This window comes from Mastacembelus armatus, chromosome 16 (genome assembly GCF_900324485.2).
Source record: "Mastacembelus armatus chromosome 16, fMasArm1.2, whole genome shotgun sequence".
NCBI classification, from domain to species: Eukaryota; Metazoa; Chordata; class Actinopteri; order Synbranchiformes; family Mastacembelidae; genus Mastacembelus; species Mastacembelus armatus.
In genome coordinates, this window is record NC_046648.1 from 16,888,673 (window position 1) to 16,908,339 (window position 19,667).

General features: G+C 44.2%; 2 protein-coding genes across 2 annotated transcripts; both read right to left on the reverse strand.

Moving 5' to 3' along the window:
- Positions 1-49: 49 nt before the first annotated feature.
- On the reverse strand, positions 50-7,768 carry znf628 (zinc finger protein 628). Its single transcript, XM_026317434.1, has 9 exons — positions 7,632-7,768; positions 6,732-7,465; positions 6,016-6,088; positions 4,984-5,916; positions 4,351-4,521; positions 3,881-4,214; positions 3,360-3,514; positions 2,580-2,822; positions 50-2,431 (listed from the first exon to the last, which is right to left on the reverse strand). Exons 2-9 carry the CDS (start codon positions 7,115-7,117, stop codon positions 392-394), a joined length of 4,335 nt encoding a protein of 1,444 aa, XP_026173219.1. The 5' UTR covers positions 7,118-7,465; positions 7,632-7,768; the 3' UTR covers positions 50-391.
- Positions 7,769-8,210: 442 nt separating this feature from the next.
- il11a (interleukin 11a) lies at positions 8,211-13,969 on the reverse strand. The gene is made up of 5 exons (XM_026317579.1): positions 13,830-13,969; positions 12,883-13,040; positions 10,073-10,168; positions 9,759-9,920; positions 8,211-9,609 (listed from the first exon to the last, which is right to left on the reverse strand). The coding sequence occupies exons 1-5, from the start codon at positions 13,834-13,836 to the stop codon at positions 9,430-9,432; spliced, it is 603 nt and encodes a 200-aa protein (XP_026173364.1). The 5' UTR covers positions 13,837-13,969; the 3' UTR covers positions 8,211-9,429.
- Positions 13,970-19,667: the final 5,698 nt, after the last annotated feature.

The following is a 19,667-nucleotide window of genomic DNA, read 5'->3' on the forward strand; positions in this document are numbered from 1 at the left end:
AAAATAGATAAAAATAAATAAACTACAAGAATCGAGAAGGCAAATTATATAAGGTAATATGTTTATTAATAATTTCCAACTATTTTCTATTAACATTGTGAACAAAGTAGGGCATATACAACATTTATTCACAAAAAAAACCAAAAACATATTTACGTAATAAACAAACTGCAAATTACAGTATAATTTAAACTATTATATATTGAGGTCCATGTACAGCCTATTTGAATGTATAACATTTCTAGAATGTGGCGCCATGGCATTACAACAGAGTGGGCATCTAACTGCATGTTCTCCCTCCTGTCTGGGAGAACTCAAACTGACTAAAGTGCAACACACTGAGCTTACAAACAGGGAGGCATCATTCAAATGAGCACCTTCTTTGTTTTAGCTAGAGAACTGCCTCTTTAGTGTTAGATATAGGTCCGTTTCTTATTGGGTCTTCAGTTGACATCGGTACCTCTGCAATGGCTGGAGAGTCATGTTCCCTTACAGGTTTTTCATTCATCTCTGCACTTAAATGTTCAGTATTTTGTGAGCCCTCCCCATCCCCTCCCCCATCCATTCTCCCTTCCCTTAAGCTACTGGTGCTGACCTCAATTATGACAATTTCCTCTCCACTTTCCAGCTGAAACAGACTTTCCATGTTCCCCCCACCTTCAGTAACTCTACTGCTTGCAGAACTGCAATCTGCCCCTTGTTCCTCCATCATTCCCCCTTCACCTTCTATCAGAGCTATCATCTGCATACCCTCCTCAGTTTCCTGCTCCATCTTGCTCTCACCACCCAGTTCAAACACCACCTCCTGCCCATCAAGTGGCATCAAACCTTGGGTCGTGGTGCAGGAAAGCTGTAGGCTGTTGTCTTGCCCTCGGCTGAAGGTGGCACTGGACGCACTGCTCTGTGCCTCATTGTGGAAGTGTAAGACATAAGACTCTCCCTGGCTGCTCTCCTGTCCTCCCTGTTTCTGACCTTGCTTTTCTTCACCCCAGTCCTGTAGAAGTGACATCATGCCTTCCTTATCCCCCCCTTTTCCTCCTTCACCTTCCCTATCTGCCTTAAACTGAAGCACAAGCGATTTTCCATCTTCACCCATTCTTCCATTGACGTCCTCTGCTGATGCATCCCGTTCAAACTGAAACACGAATGACTCCCCACCCTCCTCAATATTCATCCCCTCCTTTGTCTGTCCTTCATTATCAAAACATAACACAAACTGTTTCCCTGTCATCATCTCCCCTGTTCTAATTTGCCCCACAGTGGCATGAGTTTCCCTTTCCTGGATAGCAGTGACAGGAGTGGGAACTGATGCTGTTGCTACTGTGGTGGCTGGTGTAACCATGGTAACGGTTGATGGAGATTCTGAGGTGTCTAATGTGGCTGCTACAGTGGTTGAAAATGAAAGAGTTCGGACAGGAGTACAGGATGTTGAGAGGGGACTCTGGGAAACAGTTGACACAGATGACAGTAAGGACTCAGCGGTAGTGTTCGTAGCAGTGATAGTCTGTGGGACACTGTGTGTGACATTACAGTTTGTTGCTGACACAGCTCCACCTGCAGTCTGACTGACAGGAGCTGTGTCAGACTTCTGAAGAGTAACTTTTTTGCGTCCCCGTCTGCCCCGTGCTGTCCGCGTGCTTTTCCCTAATATGGGCTTAGTCAGCAGGGAGCTGGCTGGGAGGGGGTGAGTTGGTGCGACCACAGAAGTGTTTGCATTGTTATTGTTGTTGGTGATTATGATCCTGGTCTGTTGTTGTTGCTGTGATATAGTGGGAAACCGGGGCATATGAGTCTGTGTTTGGTTTAGGACAGGTTGGAGTGCTTGGATTGTCTGAAGCACAGGGAGAGTCTGAGGCTCTGGAGCTGGTGGTGGGTTGCTTGTCGTGGGGACGAGAATCAAGCTGGACTGGTTGCCATTGCTGGATGGGCACTGCAGGAGGAGAAAGTTTTGGGGCTGTGATGGTGGTGGTGGTGGTGGAGGTGGAGGAGGTGGAGGGGTAGGTGTCGGGGATGAAAGAGGAATGAGCTGCAGGCCGCTGGCTGTCTGAATCATAAAGTAGTTCTGGGAGGTATTGGGGGGAATATTAAGTGCTGGCTGGGACACAATCAGGCTGCCATTGTTTCCTGAGGCTTCTAGGGTGATGGGGTTGAGCAGGGTTGTGGTGGTTGTTATACCTCCAACACTGGCTTTCACTGCAACTCCATCTTTACTGTCACCACCAGGGCAGGGCAGGGGAACACCACTGCCATGGGTACGGATGTGCCTCTGCAGGTAGGAGTGCATGACGAACTCCTTAGAGCAGTAGGGGCATTTGAAGTCCTTGCGGGAGGAGTGTGTACGAAGGTGGAGCTGAAGGTTGGAGGAGTGTGTAAAGCTTTTATTGCAGTGTGTGCACTGAAAAGGTCTCTCACCAGAATGGGTGCGTTCATGCTGCTCTCAGACAAATAGCAAGAGAGAAGAGAAAAAGAGGAAATTGTTTATAACACAAAAAAATTCTTATAAATTAAGACGTCCATGCAAAAAAAATGGCTAAGAACATATTAAAGTTCACAGCTGAATCTTTACAGTGACCACTGACCTGTTTGAGGTTTGAAGTCTGGGAGAAAGACTTAGAGCAGATAGAGCACGTATGAGGCCGCAGGCCAGAATGCATCTGACTGTGTCTTCGTAGGCAGCTGGTGTTCTTGAAGGACTTGCCACACTCCTTACACACATATGGCCTCTCGCCCGTGTGCTGCCGCAAATGGTACTGGTAGTGAGAGCTCCATTTAAAAGTGAGAGGGCAGTGAGGGCACTGGAATGCCCGTACACCTGTGTGTACCTGGGCGAGGTGTAAATGGAAAGATTGGAAAGATTTCATTACGCTAAGCATGAAAACGAAAGCAGTATCTAATATAAAACCTGGGGTGGGGTTGTTTTTACTACTGGTAATGATTTTGAACATTTTAACGTTTAAATAAATACAACTCATAAAGGATGCTTTGAAACTGTAGATTTCCTTTTTTATTTTCTTCTGACATCAAACAAATGCAGGTAAATGGAACACAAAGGCAGAAAGAATCCCAACACTGTTACATTTGGAGCACTGTGTGATAATTACTTAGTTATGAGAGTGCTGTAACTGCAGACTATATTAGCATAGAGATGTTTTTTATTGCCTTTTGAATGTCTCAGTCGTAGCCTGTACTCATCAGCAGGGGTGTGTACTATACCAGAGAACCACAGTCTCTGTAAAAGCTAGAGGAATGTGGAGTTCCACAGTGACCTAAATCATGAAATTCAGCTCCCAAATCATCACTTTCTCATTTGGAAACTTCACTCTTGGATAAATTTATTACAGCAGAAAAGTGAGCCTTACCCTCTGATGGATTGAAAGCAGTGATGACCTTTTGAAGCTTTTTCCACACTCAGTGCAGCGGTAGGGCCTTTCCCCAGTGTGATCCCTCATGTGGTACTTCAGTCCTGATGAACCTTTGAAGGCCTTTCCACATTCTGAACAGCGGTATGGCCTCTCTGGATCAAAGTGCGTGAAACAGTGGTGCATTTGTGAAAACTTAAATTACAAAAATCCATAATAATAGCGTAAAACACAATAAATTGTTGGTTTTCTGGCAGCATATCATCACAGTAATAAAACACACTCCCATAATTGAATTTGAGGATAAAAAAAAAAAGTTTACCCATTGTTATAAGTGACAAGTAATCCAATATTGCACCTTGCAATTATGGAATTACCAGCGCGTGTGAAATGTATACTGTGTACCAACACAGAGGAGTAAATTTCATTCTTTCTATTGTACTGTCAAGTATTACATACAAATCTCTATTATCTCCCAAACAAAACAGTTTTTGTCTGTTCTGCTATGAAAATGTCTTTACCTCCAGCTGGAGTGGCCTTGCTGACTCCTGCCTTTTTGGGGGCTTTGGTTGGTTTTGCTGGTTGCTCCTCTTGCTCCTCACCAACAGTAATGATGTTGACATGGATCGCTCTCTGACCTTCCTGCTGCTTATCTGCCTGGCTGGGAGAGGAGGGCAGGGGAAGCGACAGTGAAAGGGATGGAGGACACACTATCTCAGCCTCTGCTTCTGCCAGGAGACGCTGCTCAGGGGTGTGAGAGTGTTGGTGGGTGAGGAGTGAGGAGAGGAGAGGGAAGGAGCGGTCGCAGGCGGAGCAGCTGAACTGGGAGCGGGACTGTGATGAAAGAGAGTGCATCTGGACAAACAGAATGAGAACACAGGAGATAAAGATGGACAAATCATTACATGGTATTTTAGTATTGGTACTTAACACGGTGCTGTGATCGGTATAGGAGTGTCAGTAGCAGAGCAGTTGTAAAAGTCATTTTCACCAGTGACACATGTCTATTGAGGCCTCCACTGGTCTTGAAGGTCTTATTGCAGTAGCCACATGACAGCCCTGCCCATGTGGTTCTGGCCTCCGGCTGAATGGTCTCAGAGCTCTGAGTCACCTCGGTGAAGCTTTGCAGCAGGTCAAACTGGGCCTGGGTGTTTCCCACATTCTGAGGACAAATCACAGGAAGTAATACATATCAAAAACTTAAATCTTCAGATTGAACTCAGTGACTTTATAGGGCTGGAAATTTTTAGATAAATTAAACTCAGATTTTATAGACTGATCAGTGTTTATCTTGATCTTGACTTGCATGGTTATTCTGTTCCAACCCCATCACAAACAGCAGCTATACATAAAAAAACAGCCAAATAATCAGAGTTTTATTTTAGGCACTTGGCCTGTTTATGTTAGTTATGGTCTTGTTTTGTTTGTGGTAAATCAATCGGTATTGAGTGACAAATCCATCATGCTAATGTAAATTTCAGTTGCCAAAATTTTGTTAGGAATTTCTGAAGACAATTAACAAATTGATCAAGAAATATGTCAACCTGTAAATCAACGCGAACCTCATCCATGCTTGCCACTCCCTCTCACCTGATTCTCAATCTAGATACTGCAATTTACTTACTGCATTGTTGCCCTCTCCTCCCTCTGTCAGTCCAAGCAGCACCTCTGCTGTGTGACCGTTCTCAGCCACCGTGGTAGTTTCCACCACCTCCTCAAAATCAGCCAGCAGGTGTCCAGCTCCCACCAGCCCATCCCCAACCTCCATCCCCGCCGAATGCCCTGCATCTCCACTTGTTCCAGGCTCATCTGGAGCCATGTGGATGGCCTGGTGCTCCTCCAGGTCAGTTCGTGTGCCAAAGGCGTGGCTGCAGCTGCCACAGCTGTACAGCAGCACACTGGCCCCTGTGTCAGTGCTCAGGTGAACCTCTGTGCCAATAGCCCTAGATGTACACACTTCTTCCCCAGAGGAGGTGAGCGTGAGCTGGGGGAGAAGGCCTGGATTCTGGCCAGAGGAGGTGGTTGATAAGAACACTTCCTCCATCCCTACCGCCACTCCATCAGCTCCTTCCTGGCTCACAAACCCCACCATGTCCGTCAACATGGTTGATGTAACTTCCTCTGTCCGTACAACCACCTCCACTATCTCACTCCCCTTCCTTGTATCCTCTCCCTTTTTTCCCTTCTTCCCTCCTGTGTTAGAGTGAGAGTTCTTGTGCAGAGCCAAGTTTGATGAATGTGTGAAGCTTCGTCCACAGTCACTACAAATGTAGGGCCTCTCGCCTGTATGTATCCTCATGTGCTGCCTTAGGTTGGTAGACTGAGTGAAGGATTTGTTACACACTGTGCAAGTGTAAGGCTTGAGACCAAGGTGGACATTCTTGTGCCGCCGCAGACTGCTTGAGTTCTTGAAGGCTTTGGGGCAAGTGTCACAGGAGTATGGGCACTCTCCAGTGTGCTGACGCAGGTGATACTGGTAATGAGAACTCCATTTAAAGGTCAGGGAGCAATAGGGGCACACAAAAGTGCGAACTCCAGTGTGGACACTCTGATGGACCTGGGAATAGACAGAAATAAGCATGTGAAATGTTTGAGCCACTTGTGGGCACTTCCTTTACCCAGGCAAAATCCATGTGTAGAAAATTATTTTGCTCACCTGGAGCAGAGAGGAGCGTTTGAAGGCTTTGCCACAGTCCTGGCATTTGTAAGGCTTCTCCCCTGAATGAGACCTGCCAAAGAAAGATAACTATTTAGAAGGGCGGCACAATTAATTAGAGGTATGACACAATTAATCAAGTGGAAACATGTTTATACACTTGTAAAACAATTGCACTACATTTTTTTCATAGCAAGCTGCAACCATAGGTTTTCTGTTAACTTGATTTTGGACATCTTGAACAGGTTACAAGTAATGCAAAAGCACATCGATCACTGGATGTTAAATATATGGTCAGATTGCACTTCTGTCCAGTAAGTATCCAATTCATCATCCATTCACATAGATTTCACACTTACAGAGCAACTTGTTCATATTGAATCTGCAAATTTGCAAGACTGGTCAATAGAAATGCTGATGTGCTGTGTTTGGAAGTGAAGAAGTCATTATTGTATTGATGTGTGATTTTTTTTACACTAAGTGACACCAAACTGCAGCATCATCCTCAAACATTGTTTACGATTACCAGCCTTGGTAATTATTAAACGGCCATTTTTTGCACATCCTTTTTCATTGTTGAATGTGGGGAGGCTCTGTTGAAGGCTTATGCAACTGCACTTCAAGCCTTTGGTCAACTGGTGGCACACACTGTATATATACATTAGTGAGTGTTTAAAATACATTGGCTATTTAGCTATAGTATTATTAAGGAATACCGTTGGTGGTAGAGTAGAGCAGAGGAGCCCTTGAAGGCCTTGGGGCAGAGGCTGCATCGGTAGGGTCTCTCGTTGTTGTGGCTCCGCTGGTGATGGGTCAGCCTGGATGACCACCTGAAGCTCTTACCACAGTCCATACACTGGAAGGGATGGTCCGACTGCTCAGACTGCTGGGCTGGGCCTGGCACAGATGAGGTCCCCATGTCCAGAGACACCTCTACCCCACCTTCTGCTACACCCTTGTCTCCCTCCACCAGCTCACCCCTCTCCTTATTCTCCTCACCATCCTCTCCTGAGCCCAGCAGGGAAGGGAAAGGAGAGAGCGAGGCAGTGGACTGGGCTGGTAAGAGTTCTGTTTGGACCACTAAGGCCACTGAGTTAGCCATTACCAGAGCAGGCTGGTGGCAGGTGAGGCTATTCTTAAAAACAAAACAGGTGTGGATCAGTTCAGGTGCAGTATCATGGTTTTTCTTGCACCTTTACACCTAAGAATGATAACTTGGTAACTCCTGACAAGAAGGTCCCCTTTAAATTCCAGCCCTTCCTCCATCACTCCCTCCTGCCTTCAGTCTGTGGAGCTAGTCCTCCCTCCCTGCCGTCCTTCTCCTGGCTGGCTGTCAGTCCGTTTCTGCCCGTCCCCGCAGTGCGGTGCTTACCAGCAATACACACACAGAGGCTGCAGCTAAGTTACACATAAAGGTACTTTACAGCTGTATCCTCGCGTGTCCGGTCAGCTGTGCAAGCCAACACACAACAACGACAAATATCAGTTTTTACAGTATCAACAAAAACAATCACTGGCCTGCATTTTAAGCTAATGTAGCCCTCGTCAATGCGGAATAGCTTCGCAAAAATTGTTGGAGAAGGATGTGCATGAATACAAGCTGAAGCAACACTCACCGCCCATCTTTGACTCGTTAGAAAACTATATTGTTGATATTGTCAAAAGGAGCTTGGTCCCGCAGTGTTAATCCACACAACCTTAACAATAAACACAGCACAAACTAATAGGAGTTCTCCGCCCGACGATGCCTCCTAAGAACAGCGTCAGCGATTGGCTGCTTGCGCCGATAGATGAGATACTGCTATTGGTCAAAAGCTTTAACAGACAGATGACGTTTCTAAACATCATAATGTTATTTTTATCCTAAAATTGACGGGAAAACATTCGTTAGTGGTGGTGAATATATTGACTTTAAGATCATTAGAAATAATTCAAAAGTGTTATTTTGTCCGTTCTGTGCTGACTGTTGCGCACAGACGCCTGGGTAATGTAGTGTCTGTATGTTTTTTGCCCCCAACATCCATCTGTCAAAGTTCACATACCAGGTTAGGTGGGCCATATTTATGAAACATATAATCCATTGTGCACATTCTTTAGTATTTATTTCACCAAGGCACATATTTCACATTGTGGCCAATCAGTGTGTGGAAGAGGCATCTTGATGTTACAACAATAATAATTTAAAATTGATGGTATAATAATAGTAAATAATAATACAAATTGTATAAAAGTACAAAAAGATAGGAGGCTGGCTCCGCTGCAGCACAAAATAAATAGTTCCACCAAGTTACTTAAATAAATAGTCAATACTGTAACAAATACTAGAATACTAATGAACAAAAATTATAGTGATAAAATTGGTAATCTACATTATATTGTATAAAACCACATAATACACAAAAGCACTGTATACAACTATATATACATTCTTGTATATTTATGTACAGCTGTACAGAACATAGTGTCACAATACATAGTATTTTAAGGCTTTGGGTCTTTAACCAAAAAAATTTTTTTTTTTACCCCAAAGCACATGTTCAAAATCAGCCATCTCACACATCCAAGAGGCTAATCCTAACAAGTTTGTGCAAAGAATCTAATCAGGTCCGTCAGTGCTCAGCAACAGGGCTTATTTATACAAATTTACCACAATGTTGTATATGTCTCCTCATGCAGAACTCAAAAACAAGTATGCACACTTGGCATCCTAACATATACAAATAAATGTAATTAATTTTAGAAGCCATCAGCTGATATGATAATACGTGGCACTTTTAATATGATTAGAAGATGAGATTAACATCTTCTTAAGTGAGAGATAGTGAAAATCAAGACTGTCCCAATGTATGCTACATCTACTGGAAGAAATATTGGTTGAAGAAATACACAAATCCAAAGGAAATTAAGTTAAACAAAAGTCATTATTAAAACTAGAGGCTGAGGAAGTGCTACTGTGTGTTTCTTGAGAATCAATGAGACACAAGAACAAAAGAGAAATGTGAGCAAATAAATTCACGTTAGAGACAATACAGAAAAAGATGGGAGTGACACATTACACCTTCAAATAAATAAAATTAAATAAATTACCAACAGTCAATAAATAAATAAATACATAAATAACATGGTCACGAACAAAGCCTTAAGGAGAGACTTTGGGGAATTATGATATAACCATTGTACTTAAACTGGCAGTTTGCTTTAACAGGAATTGTGATAGTTGTAACTGGCTGCAGTACGAAGCATCCTTAGTGGCTCTGATGGAAAGATGTATTTCTGCAACACACATGTCACTGAATGACGTTTGGGCCAACTAATGAATGCTATTGACTGCAGTGCAGACTGACAAATTCCCCTTTGGCTGTCACGGGACTCCATGTTTCCTAATGGCTCTGCAGCCATAGCGTTTATGGATCATCATTGTACGGCAGGAACTTTGGGTTTGAGGCTGATGAATGCTCTGTATGCCCAATCACAGAAGAGCTTGAAATGTTGAAGAAGCTCATGGCTGGATTGCAGGACATCAAACTGGTAGGGGAGGTGAGGGGGGAGGGAGGGGGTGGCTGGAGCCAGCCTTGGTGCTTCAACTCTCAGCATCTGTGGAAGAGAAGACAGACAGACAAAAAAGATTAGAAAAACTTAATTCAATGCCAGCTTAAGTGATAACAAAATGCCAAATGACATAAAACTCATATGGAGTGATTTAAGATTAAATACCAAAGACAACTGAAAACCAAAAGGTTTACCTGACGGTGCAGCAGGTTGATGAGAGATTTAATTTCTCTGATCATCTCCACCAGCTTGGGCACTGCAGGGTGGTGATGCTTCTTTGAAACCCTGTTCAGCCATTCGAAGTGGTGTTCATACAGCTTCAGGTCAGCATGCAGCTGAGACAGCGTAGGTTTCAGCTGGAAACAACACAGACGTACTTTAGAGACCTAGCATGGGTGTGGCAAGATGGAATTGTGTGGATAGAAACAGACCAGCCCCCTCTCTATCCAGAAACACACACAGACACACACAAACACAGCTGCACACAAATACATTATCAGAACATTACCTCAAGATTGTTGAGGTCATTGGCTGATCTGTTGCTCATTTCTGGCAGAGACCTGAACCTGTGGGGCTCCACATCTGAGTCAAATGCATGCTCTCTCTGAAAGAGAAAACAAGTCACAGAGCAACTGGTTAGTAATTTGCATCAGCACAATTTTACTCATCCTGAGAGAAGTCACGGCAACATAAGGAAAGTATTAGTCTAGCACCTCGACCGGACTGTTTTCTGTGCTTAGAGACAGTAGCTCTCACTGAAAGGAGTGTGGTTGATCGGGTCAGTGTGAGTTCACTCACATTCAACCTCCCCAAATGTCAACAATAAGAGCAGATGACCTGAACCCACAGGATGTTTTCTCCAGGGACTGAGGATAACAACATATGCAGTGACTAAGAAAGCTCCAAGTGGGACGGACAACACAGGACTGTAGGGAAACTCCAGGGTCACAGCTATAAAAAGACAGGATGACGCAGTGCTGCTGCCCAGCTTTAGTTGTGTTGTAAACTATGCCCAGACAGCAGATGTAGTTCTCCTTGTGGCCAGCAGAGGGGGATAAACATTACTTTACAGATGCAGCTGTGCTCAAAGGTAGTGCAATTTAGTATTAAAGATGTTGTCCTGATTCAGTAATGAATGGGGATAAACAGATATGACTGATGTGGCATGCGTCATTTCCAATCAGCAGAGGAACATAACAACATTAGGATGATGAGTGCCGAGAAATGTTTTGTATAAACAGGTTGTGTGTGCTTAATGCTTCCTTAACCTGTTATGCTGTTTTTCTTGCTCTGCTGTTTGCTACGTGTTGATGTTTTTACTGATGAATGTGCTGCATTGTCTCTCATGTCTCTTCCATCAGCCTTTCATAAGAGCTCACTTATGCTTGTGGTCCGATGTTTTGTCTCCGTTGCTTTTGTCCTCCTCCGTCCCTTGCTTCCCTCCTCTCTCTCCCGTCTTCTCTCTCTCCCTATGTCTCATACCAGGTGCACAAGCACATGCAACATCACACACACATACACCACTGGCTTGTCATCTAGTTGGTTCTCTGATCTCGTCATCTCTTGTGGTTTTTGCTCCATCTTTCTCAGTCTTTAATTCTACCTCTTATCCTCCTTTTTCTTGCTCTCTCCATCGTGACCTCACCAGACAGAACTGAGCATCCAGCCTTTTTCTTCCTGAATGCAAATACTGGAATGTGATAAATCTTTTTGATTTTTATCAGGTCACTTTGCTGTGGCGACCGAAAGCAAAACACTCAACACTGCACCTACACAACCATGACTATTTACAGAACCCTCAATGCACACACAGTCAACCACAAAAATGCATACACACAAACACATATGCACATTTTCGCACCGGTACTGTATGCATGCAAGCACACATACTTACTCACATGATTGTGTTGGAAAACCTATATAGGCCTATGTCTATATACATGTTTTTCTCTCTGTAGAGCATCAGTTTCATTGCTTTTTTGCAGGGACTTTCCATGGATTCCCTTTTTATTTATCTTTCCTAACTTTGTCCTCTCTTTAGTGGAAATCCACACAATGAGGGAAAAAAATAAAAATAAATCTTCCATGTTACTGAACTGTCTAATACTGTCCCCAAAACTTTTTGATAATGTTGGATTTTCACATCTGGATGCCAGATTAAACCACTGCTACACAATGGCCTGTAACATTGTTTTAAAGCATCAAACTGTACAGATGTGCAGAACACACGAACACAGTCTGAATAGAGTTTACTGGCCAAGACTAGAGAGAGTATAGGGCTATTTTTTGATTTTATCTGCTGAACAAAAGACTTTTAAAGTTTGCATAATGCAAAAATAGACTCTAGATCAGTCATGTGTAACCAGCGATCCAGAGATATGATCCCGCTTTCTTTTCACCTGTTAAAACACAGTGTTGATACACAATCACCAGCTGGAACCAAACCGGGTTCTCAAATCTGATTGTCCTACCCACTTGACTGTCAACAAAACATTTTGGGCAAGATTTGTCAGTATTGTAGGTGCTAGTGATTCAGATTTTGCGGGAGAAACAGCTACTGCAATGTCATCCACTGTTCTCCAGTCTAGCCACAAAACAAACATGTTTCTATATAAACAGGCCTGTGATATACTTTTCATTTCACAGATGCTTGGGAGTTTTAATTGGATGCAGGTACAGTATTGGCATGTAGTTCTAAATTTGTCTTGATGGGATATAGACTGACTGATTTTTATAACTTTGTATTGTTACTCTATTCCTTTGAAAACATAAAGTCCCTTGCTAGACCATCACTGTAAATTGGTGTTTATTCTCTTTAATTCCATAAGAATTGGTATTGCATGTTCACTGGACTTGATAAATACATTGGCCTGGCATCTTGCTGCTGCTGCCACCAATCAGGTGACCAGACAAACCAGGAGGTTGCTGAGTCAGACTCCATTCCTCTGGAGTCCAGTGTGGATTAAAAGTGAGATCACTCAGTTAAATCTCCCCTGAGGCTTTTGTGACCCGATCTAAGCATGTAGATGGACTCCAGCCAGTCTGTCATCAATTAAATCAGCTTATGCCAGACTGAAGTCCTGAACCAAACACTGTTTCCACAACAGTGCATGATGCAAATTTAAAGTAATCTGAAGTGTGAGGCAAACTGAAAGGTAACATTAGCCTTACAATCCAATTAAGCAAGGGTCATTGACCAGCATCCTCTCCCACCCTAACACTAAAAATTCAATTAGCATTGGATAGTCAGGGTCTCATTAACCTTTCCTCCAATCACTTTCTGACATTGGTGGTCATCATAACGTCATTGTCACTTACCAGCAGTTCTTGGGTGAGCTTCATTAGATTTTTGGTCTGATTGGACAGTCTGTCCATGTCACTGGGCCGTCGCTGTGGTACTGGAGATGCAGACGTGAACACGGGCAGCTGAGCCAACAGCAGCGAGAAGAGGAGCGATGAGGAGGAGTCAAGCAGCACTGGAGGGGTAGAACAAAACGGAAGCAATTAGTGGAGGGAGTGCTGTCATCTCACCATAATGATAATGACCCCAGGCCATGGCTGTCAGGTCGAGGGGTGGGTATTGCACCATAACATAAACAATAGCTCCACACTTGGCAGAGGAATCCTGAAGAGCCTCAGTGGCAGAGTCATGTTTTCACAAGCTGAATCACTAAATCACCAAATCATTAAAAACACTGACACTGAATATCAGCATCACTTCTTTACCTTAAGCAATGCAATGAATGCTGCTGATTGTCACACCTGCAACTGGATAGGTACGTGGTGGTATAAATTATATAGAGTTAGCCAAGTGAACTCTCTAACAGTAAGCTCATTCATTCTTTTCCTTTCAAGTTCAAATACAAGAGAGACTAAGTATTAAACCACTGTGGTGTTGAAATGATGAATGCTTGATAATTACAGGTGAACCACAAGAATCACAGCCAAAATAACACCGCTGAAGCACCCGAGCACCCTGTCCTAGTGTAACCTTACTTTGATAACGGTTTAGGGAATAAAGTTGTCCATAGTAAAAGTCATTTGTCAGCAGACTTATGAATTAAAATAGTTTCTTTTTTTAAAACCGTAAACTGCAAGTGAATAAGTTAATGTATGTATAGGATCGACATAATAACAATTAAAAGTCACATAAACGTCACATACCCGCAGTTTAATTAGCGTTTAGGAGCTGAAAAAGAAGTGGTAATTAACGCACTGAGCAATTAGGCTATAAATTAAACGCACACAGTGATACAGTCACTTACATTTCATATTGGTCCAAGAGATGGGTAAAACCAGCAGGCAAACGTAGATAAATAAATAAATAGAAAATTAATAAATAAATTGAACTCCGGAAATTGTCACGTGCTCCGGTTTCTTCTTCGCACACTTCAGTCAGACTGAGGAGAAAGTTTGTCAGGACAAGATGAATGAGAGAGCAGGGTGATGACTGCAGCACTCAGGGAGAAAGTAAGAAAAAGAGAGGTAAAAGTCACTATCGTCAAACTTTGTGTCTAGCGCAAAGTTTGAGATGAGCCCTTGCAGTCTTTATGGAGTGGTGAAGGCAGAGAGACACTTAGGCAGTTTGGAGAGAGAGGCAACAGAAATGCAGAGAGAGGGATGCGAGTGTGGTAAGTCCAATTTTTGCGCGCAGTGAAGTGTTTAGGCTTGTTTAAAACTTCCTTTATAAAGACGTCGGGCCTATGACACATCGGCAGTGACTCACTTCATTCATAAAAACACACACAGACACACGCTCTCTCTCTCTCTCTCTCTCTCTCACTCTCTCTCTCTCCCTCCTCTCTTTCCTCCTCCCCTCCCTCCTGCTTGTCTCCCTTTGCGAAACTTTAAAAAAATGTTCCGTTGTTTTTTCTCTTTTTTTTCTCTGTCCTCTATCACTTTCTCCCCTCCTGCCCCGTGCCTATCTCCAGCACTTCCTCCGTCGCATCCCGCTACCTGCGCCTATCAGTCCCATCTACCTCTTTTTATCTTTCCATCTCCAAATCTCTTCCCCTCTCTATCACTGCAGACGTTTTAAAAAGCCCATTGTTTTCATGTGTATCAGCATATCTCATGTAACCATGTGTCTTTTAGAGCGCTACTTTCTACCTGCCCTTTCTTTTTCTTGTGCTTGCCAGTGTTTTGCGTTATATTCAAGGGTGAAATGTCACAGAGACCGTGTTTCTGTCTGTGTTATTCAATTTATGGCAGGGCTGTTTTAGGCTACACATGCCACATTCCCTGTATTATAGTTAATACGTAAAGCAAACACCTTTTTTCTCCCGTATTTCTCTCCCTCCTTTTCTCACCCCTTGCTCTTTTTTTTTTTCAGAGCCCCTCCTGAGACAGCAGGCTGTTATTTCCACTGCCCCCCACCCACCTCCTTCTCTTTTTTCACTCCTCTTCCTCTTCAGGGTGAAGGAAAGAGTGAGGAGTGAGCGACGGATAGGAGCAGGAGAGAGGTGTTGTCCAGACCAGAAGGGGCCTCTGAAAGTGTTGCATAGAAACAGTGAGCGGACACACACACACACACACACACACACACACACACACACACACACCACAAGATGTTAACACAGACGCACGCTTGGTGGGTGGGGGGTTGATGGGGTCAACACAGAATACACACACGCACAGAACATGCAGATGGATGCACGCACGCTGTGTCATAGAAAAACATGCTGCTTTAATAAAGCAAAACATGCCAAAAAGATGAGTTCAAGGTCAGAAACACACACTCGGACACATGCAGAAACATCACAGTGGAGGGTACACACACCAACATGGTTTCTCACACTGTGTGTTTCTCTCTCTTTTACACACACACACACACATAGAGCAGGGCAGCCTGGAAACACTCAGTCAGGTGCAGTAAAGCGTGGCCTACTGTTGCAAAGGGCAAAAATGAGTACTGTATATACTGCAACAAGGGAGTCACAGACAGACACACACACACACACATACAGAGGAGGTGAAACCAGGGAAAAGGAAGAAAGAGTTTTCGAGTCTGGGTGTGAGATTAGGAGACCCTCATTCACAGACATACACTCATGGTGTGGTTAGAAAATAATTAGTGGTGGGCCTTGAATGCGCACACTCGCACACTCATACACGTATACACACAGAGTTGCCAGTCCGGTGGTGGGCCTACACACACAAACAAACACCCTCCAAATGATCAGTGCCTGGTGGCAGTGAGTGGGTGGCGGAGCTGTTGTGGTTAAAAAAAAAAAAGGTCATGCTCTGTTTTCTCAGGTCAACAGTAAAGAAGAAAAGCAGGGAGTGGATGAGAGTAGAAGAAGAAGGAGAGGAAATACATGAGTGTGGTTGGACGGAGGGAGATATTGACACACTCGCTCTTTTTAATTTCCCACATCAAAGGGCTGTTTGAAGACACAGCTGGGGAGAGAAGAAAAGAAAGAGTGAAGTTAGTCACTCTCCCTCATTCCCTCTCTGGGCTGCTTCTCATGATGGGGGTCTTCTGGGTGGTTCTGAAGCAACAGTCTTCTGTTAGGCCGTCCGCCAGCGCCGATCACTCACACACTGTGACGCTGGGTGTGTGTTTGTGTGGGAGCATGTGCACACGTGCATGGATGTCAGTACGCAAAATAAGAGAGGTCATGAATCTTTGTTTGGACCTTTGTTTTTGTGTGTGTGAGAGCGAGCACACACTGGCGCATGCCTGTTGGAAAAGGGGGAATCCAGGGTTTGTGTAAATGGGTGTGCGTACAGTATATGTGTGTAATTATGGGTATGTGGTGGTATAAGTGTGGTGTCTGTATAACGTGCATGAGCATCAATGTCTGTGTGTGCATCTGTGTGTGTGTGTGTGTGTGTGTGTGTGTGGCCTTCATATGCTACCCATTACATCACCAATCTGTGTAAACCACCATAGGAGGAGAAACAGTGTGAGACACTCAGACTGCGACCTCAAAGACATCAGAGAGGAAGGGGAACCTGTGACAGGGCCTGCCAGACAAACTTTACTCACACAAGCTTCTCTCAATCCAAGTCATGTTTTACACTAGGCTTCCTGTGTTCCATGTATTCACACATTATTATGCAGGCTTCAGATCACTCGAATGCCTCATGCGCTTCACTCACCTTTCGTCGGGTTGTTAATCCACACAGTTGCTCAACTAATTTGCCCTTTCCCCAAGTCATGTTCAAACTATGAGTAATAATGTAATGTTCTTTATAGTTTTTTTTTTGTCTGACAAGGAAGAGCTTAAGAGATAATTGATATTTATGATTGGGGATTTTTCATTTATTGTTTAGTATGACTAGGGTGACGATCTGATTATGAGAACAAATACCAAATCGGTCCATTCTGATCTTGTTGATTTTCTCATAAATGTTTATTGCTGTGGGTTAATTTCCATGTCCAGGTGGATGATTGTGGATTTTAGGGTTAAGTCTCATGTTCTGCTTACCTCAGAGTGTCATATGTAAACAGCGAAAATGTTGGCAGTGACGCAACGCTGCTCAGATGGTAAAAAGGATTGTAGGAGAAGGAGTAGCAATAAATTCATCATTTTTATGTTGCACTCTCATTTCCTTTAGGGAATTCCAGCAGGGCCTGAGTAAACAAACGCAGAGATTATGTTCAAAGAGAAAACCAAATGTCCGACCTATTACTGTTAATATTTACTCTCCTATAACAGGACACTTTCATGTTTCCTCATGACCTCCTCCACCTCCCCTTTTCTTCCTCTCTACTCTATCACTCTGTCTCCCATTCATTCTCTTCAGTCCGCTGCCAAGTGTGTGACTCCTGCAGGGAATCGTATCTGGGGAATAGTTGCGGTAACCTTATCCCAATACTGCCCACCACCATCACCACCCCATTCCCATTCTCTCTTCCACTAACCCACTTACACTTCAACCTACGTCAGAGAGAAAGTGAGCATGTTAATAGTTTAGGGGGGGAATGGGAGAAATAGTGACACACAGGAGGGGGCTGCAGTCATTGGGCAATAAAGTGACGTCTAAGACTTTCTCACTGTCAGAGATCAGTGTCAATGTGTCACTGTCGTCTTTCAAATGGATATATGATGAGAGAGTAGACTCTCCTCTCCAGCCCCCTCCAGCCCCCCTCCCCTGGCGAATCTTCAGTTGAGCAAACTCCCCATGGACGTGATTTACAAATTACGCCTGTCAATTGCTCTCTTCCCTTTCCATTCAAGCGGTCCAATAGAGACAGATATGGCTGTTGTGCATCTGTTGCTTTGCTTTTTTATTAGGCCATTAAAGGAGGACATTAACCAGCATCATTATTGCAGGTTTCCTTCACTGGCTCAGCTCACGGAGCTGCGCAAAAAGCAGGATGCAGGGATGAAAGGGAGCTCATGAGGCAAACTCCTCTCCTGGCAAAAACTGGGGGGGGGGGGGAGCAAAATGTTTAAATCGACTCTCTATTAAACACACATTTACAAGGCTCGTTTTGTTTGGAAACCAAACTCTATGGTATCTGACAAAACACAGTGTAGCCATGTGTGTGTATGTGTGTTTGTGTGCGTGTGTGCACGTACATGAATGTGTAACAGAGTCAGCCGAAACACTCTCTCTCCCTGACTCTGCGTTGCTCACCTGCTCACGTTTCCCTCTCACCCACTGCGTCCGAGCAGTTTTGCGTCTGCCAGTGAGGAAATATGTGAATGAACTACTTGAAGCAACAGGTCACAGACAGAGTGTGAGAAGAAGAGGAAGGAGGAGGAGGAGGCAAGCAACCCACGCAAAAGGAACTTTTTACTGTGCAAACACTCTTTCCATCTACCCTGCTCGCTCCCTCCATCTCAGACTGGTGTTAATATACTGGAGAGCCCAGGCCTGTCTCAGAGCTCCCGCTTTCTCCTCCGGTTCTCCCTCCCGCTCCTCTCACCGCCATTCTCAGTCGCCCTAAACATTCTTTCCTCTCCTGTCATTGCGTGTCCTGTCTACATCCCTCTCTCTCCTCATCTGTTCCTACTTTCGAAGTGCTTTCCCCCAGCTCCCTCTTACTTTCTCTTTCGCACACTCTATCTCGTCTACGCTCACAACCCACTCTCCTCTTGTTCTGTCTTGTTTTTTCGGGTGTGCAGGAGGATTGATGAAAAATGAGCAGCACAAGCTCTAAACAATCCAAGCATAAGTGCCCAGACAGGATGTGCATGCAAACACTGGAGCACTTTTATTACTTGGCTTTAATATCTCTGCCCCATTGACCCTGTAGAAAACCATTCAAAAGAAGGTAAAGAATGAAAAAGAGGGGAGTGAAAGTGAACCTCTTATTTATACACGCATTCTTCAGCATGCAGAAGAGTTACCCCAGAGACATTACTTGTGCATTCCCTGTTCCTTTGTCAGTTTTGCACCCTTTCTGTGGTGAGTTACTACATCTGTGTGTGTGTGTGTGTGTGTGTCTGGGAGTGCTGTATACTATATCAGAGCTGACCACTACTTGCCGGCGCGCCATGCGTCTGCGTCAGCCACACACTGAGCCTGTTGTTGTGTTATTCTACGGAAGCTTGGAGCTGCTGACAAACACTCAGGGGAAAGGGGGAGGGGTGCGCGTGTGTGTGTGTGTGTGTGTGTGTGTGTGTGTGTGTGTGTGTGTGTGTGTGTGTGTGAGTGTAAGGGGGCAGTGGGGCCCGGAGAGATGTTGGGGAAAGAGCGGAGGGGGAGGACAAAAGGAAGAGGTGTGACGTCGTAGCTTGCTCTACAGTGACTTTGTCAACATGACATGACCCCTGTCACATGAAGGGGGAGAGGGGAGAGGATGGCCTTTTGCAGACAGATGGACACACACAAACAAACACAGACAAACACACATATGCTTACGTCTGTTAGACAGTTCACCCCAAGCATTTAAAACAATTTATCACCCACTACCACCTTTAACCTGACGTGGCGTGGTTGTTTCTGTGAATGCTGACGCACTTCAGGCCTCTTCATCACTGACCTTTCATTAAATTAACGCTCATTAAATGCTGACTATCATAAATCAACCTCCTACAACAATGATATCAGATAACACAACTTATAAGAGAGCACATGAGCAGCTGTATTGATTCTACTGTCCTTCCACCGTCCGCTTCCCGTGCGTCAGCCATGCATAGTGTGTA

What these genes read in the sequence shown, in the direction of transcription:
- znf628 (XM_026317434.1), bottom strand. Translation starts at nt 7,117, where the DNA reads ATGGCTAACTCAGTGGCCTTAGTGGTCCAAACAGAACTCTTACCAGCC. An exon ending in AACGCTCCTCTCTGCTCCAG is followed by an intron (nt 5,917 to 6,015) that starts GTGAGCAAAATA and finishes GTCTATTCCCAG; the next exon opens with GTCCATCAGAGTGTCCACAC. An exon ending in TCAATAGACATGTGTCACTG is followed by an intron (nt 4,215 to 4,350) that starts GTGAAAATGACT and finishes CTGTTTGTCCAG; the next exon opens with ATGCACTCTCTTTCATCACA.
- il11a (XM_026317579.1), bottom strand. An exon ending in AGCTCACCCAAGAACTGCTG is followed by an intron (nt 10,169 to 12,882) that starts GTAAGTGACAAT and finishes TTTCTCTTTCAG; the next exon opens with AGAGAGCATGCATTTGACTC. An exon ending in ATGACCTCAACAATCTTGAG is followed by an intron (nt 9,921 to 10,072) that starts GTAATGTTCTGA and finishes TGTTGTTTCCAG; the next exon opens with CTGAAACCTACGCTGTCTCA.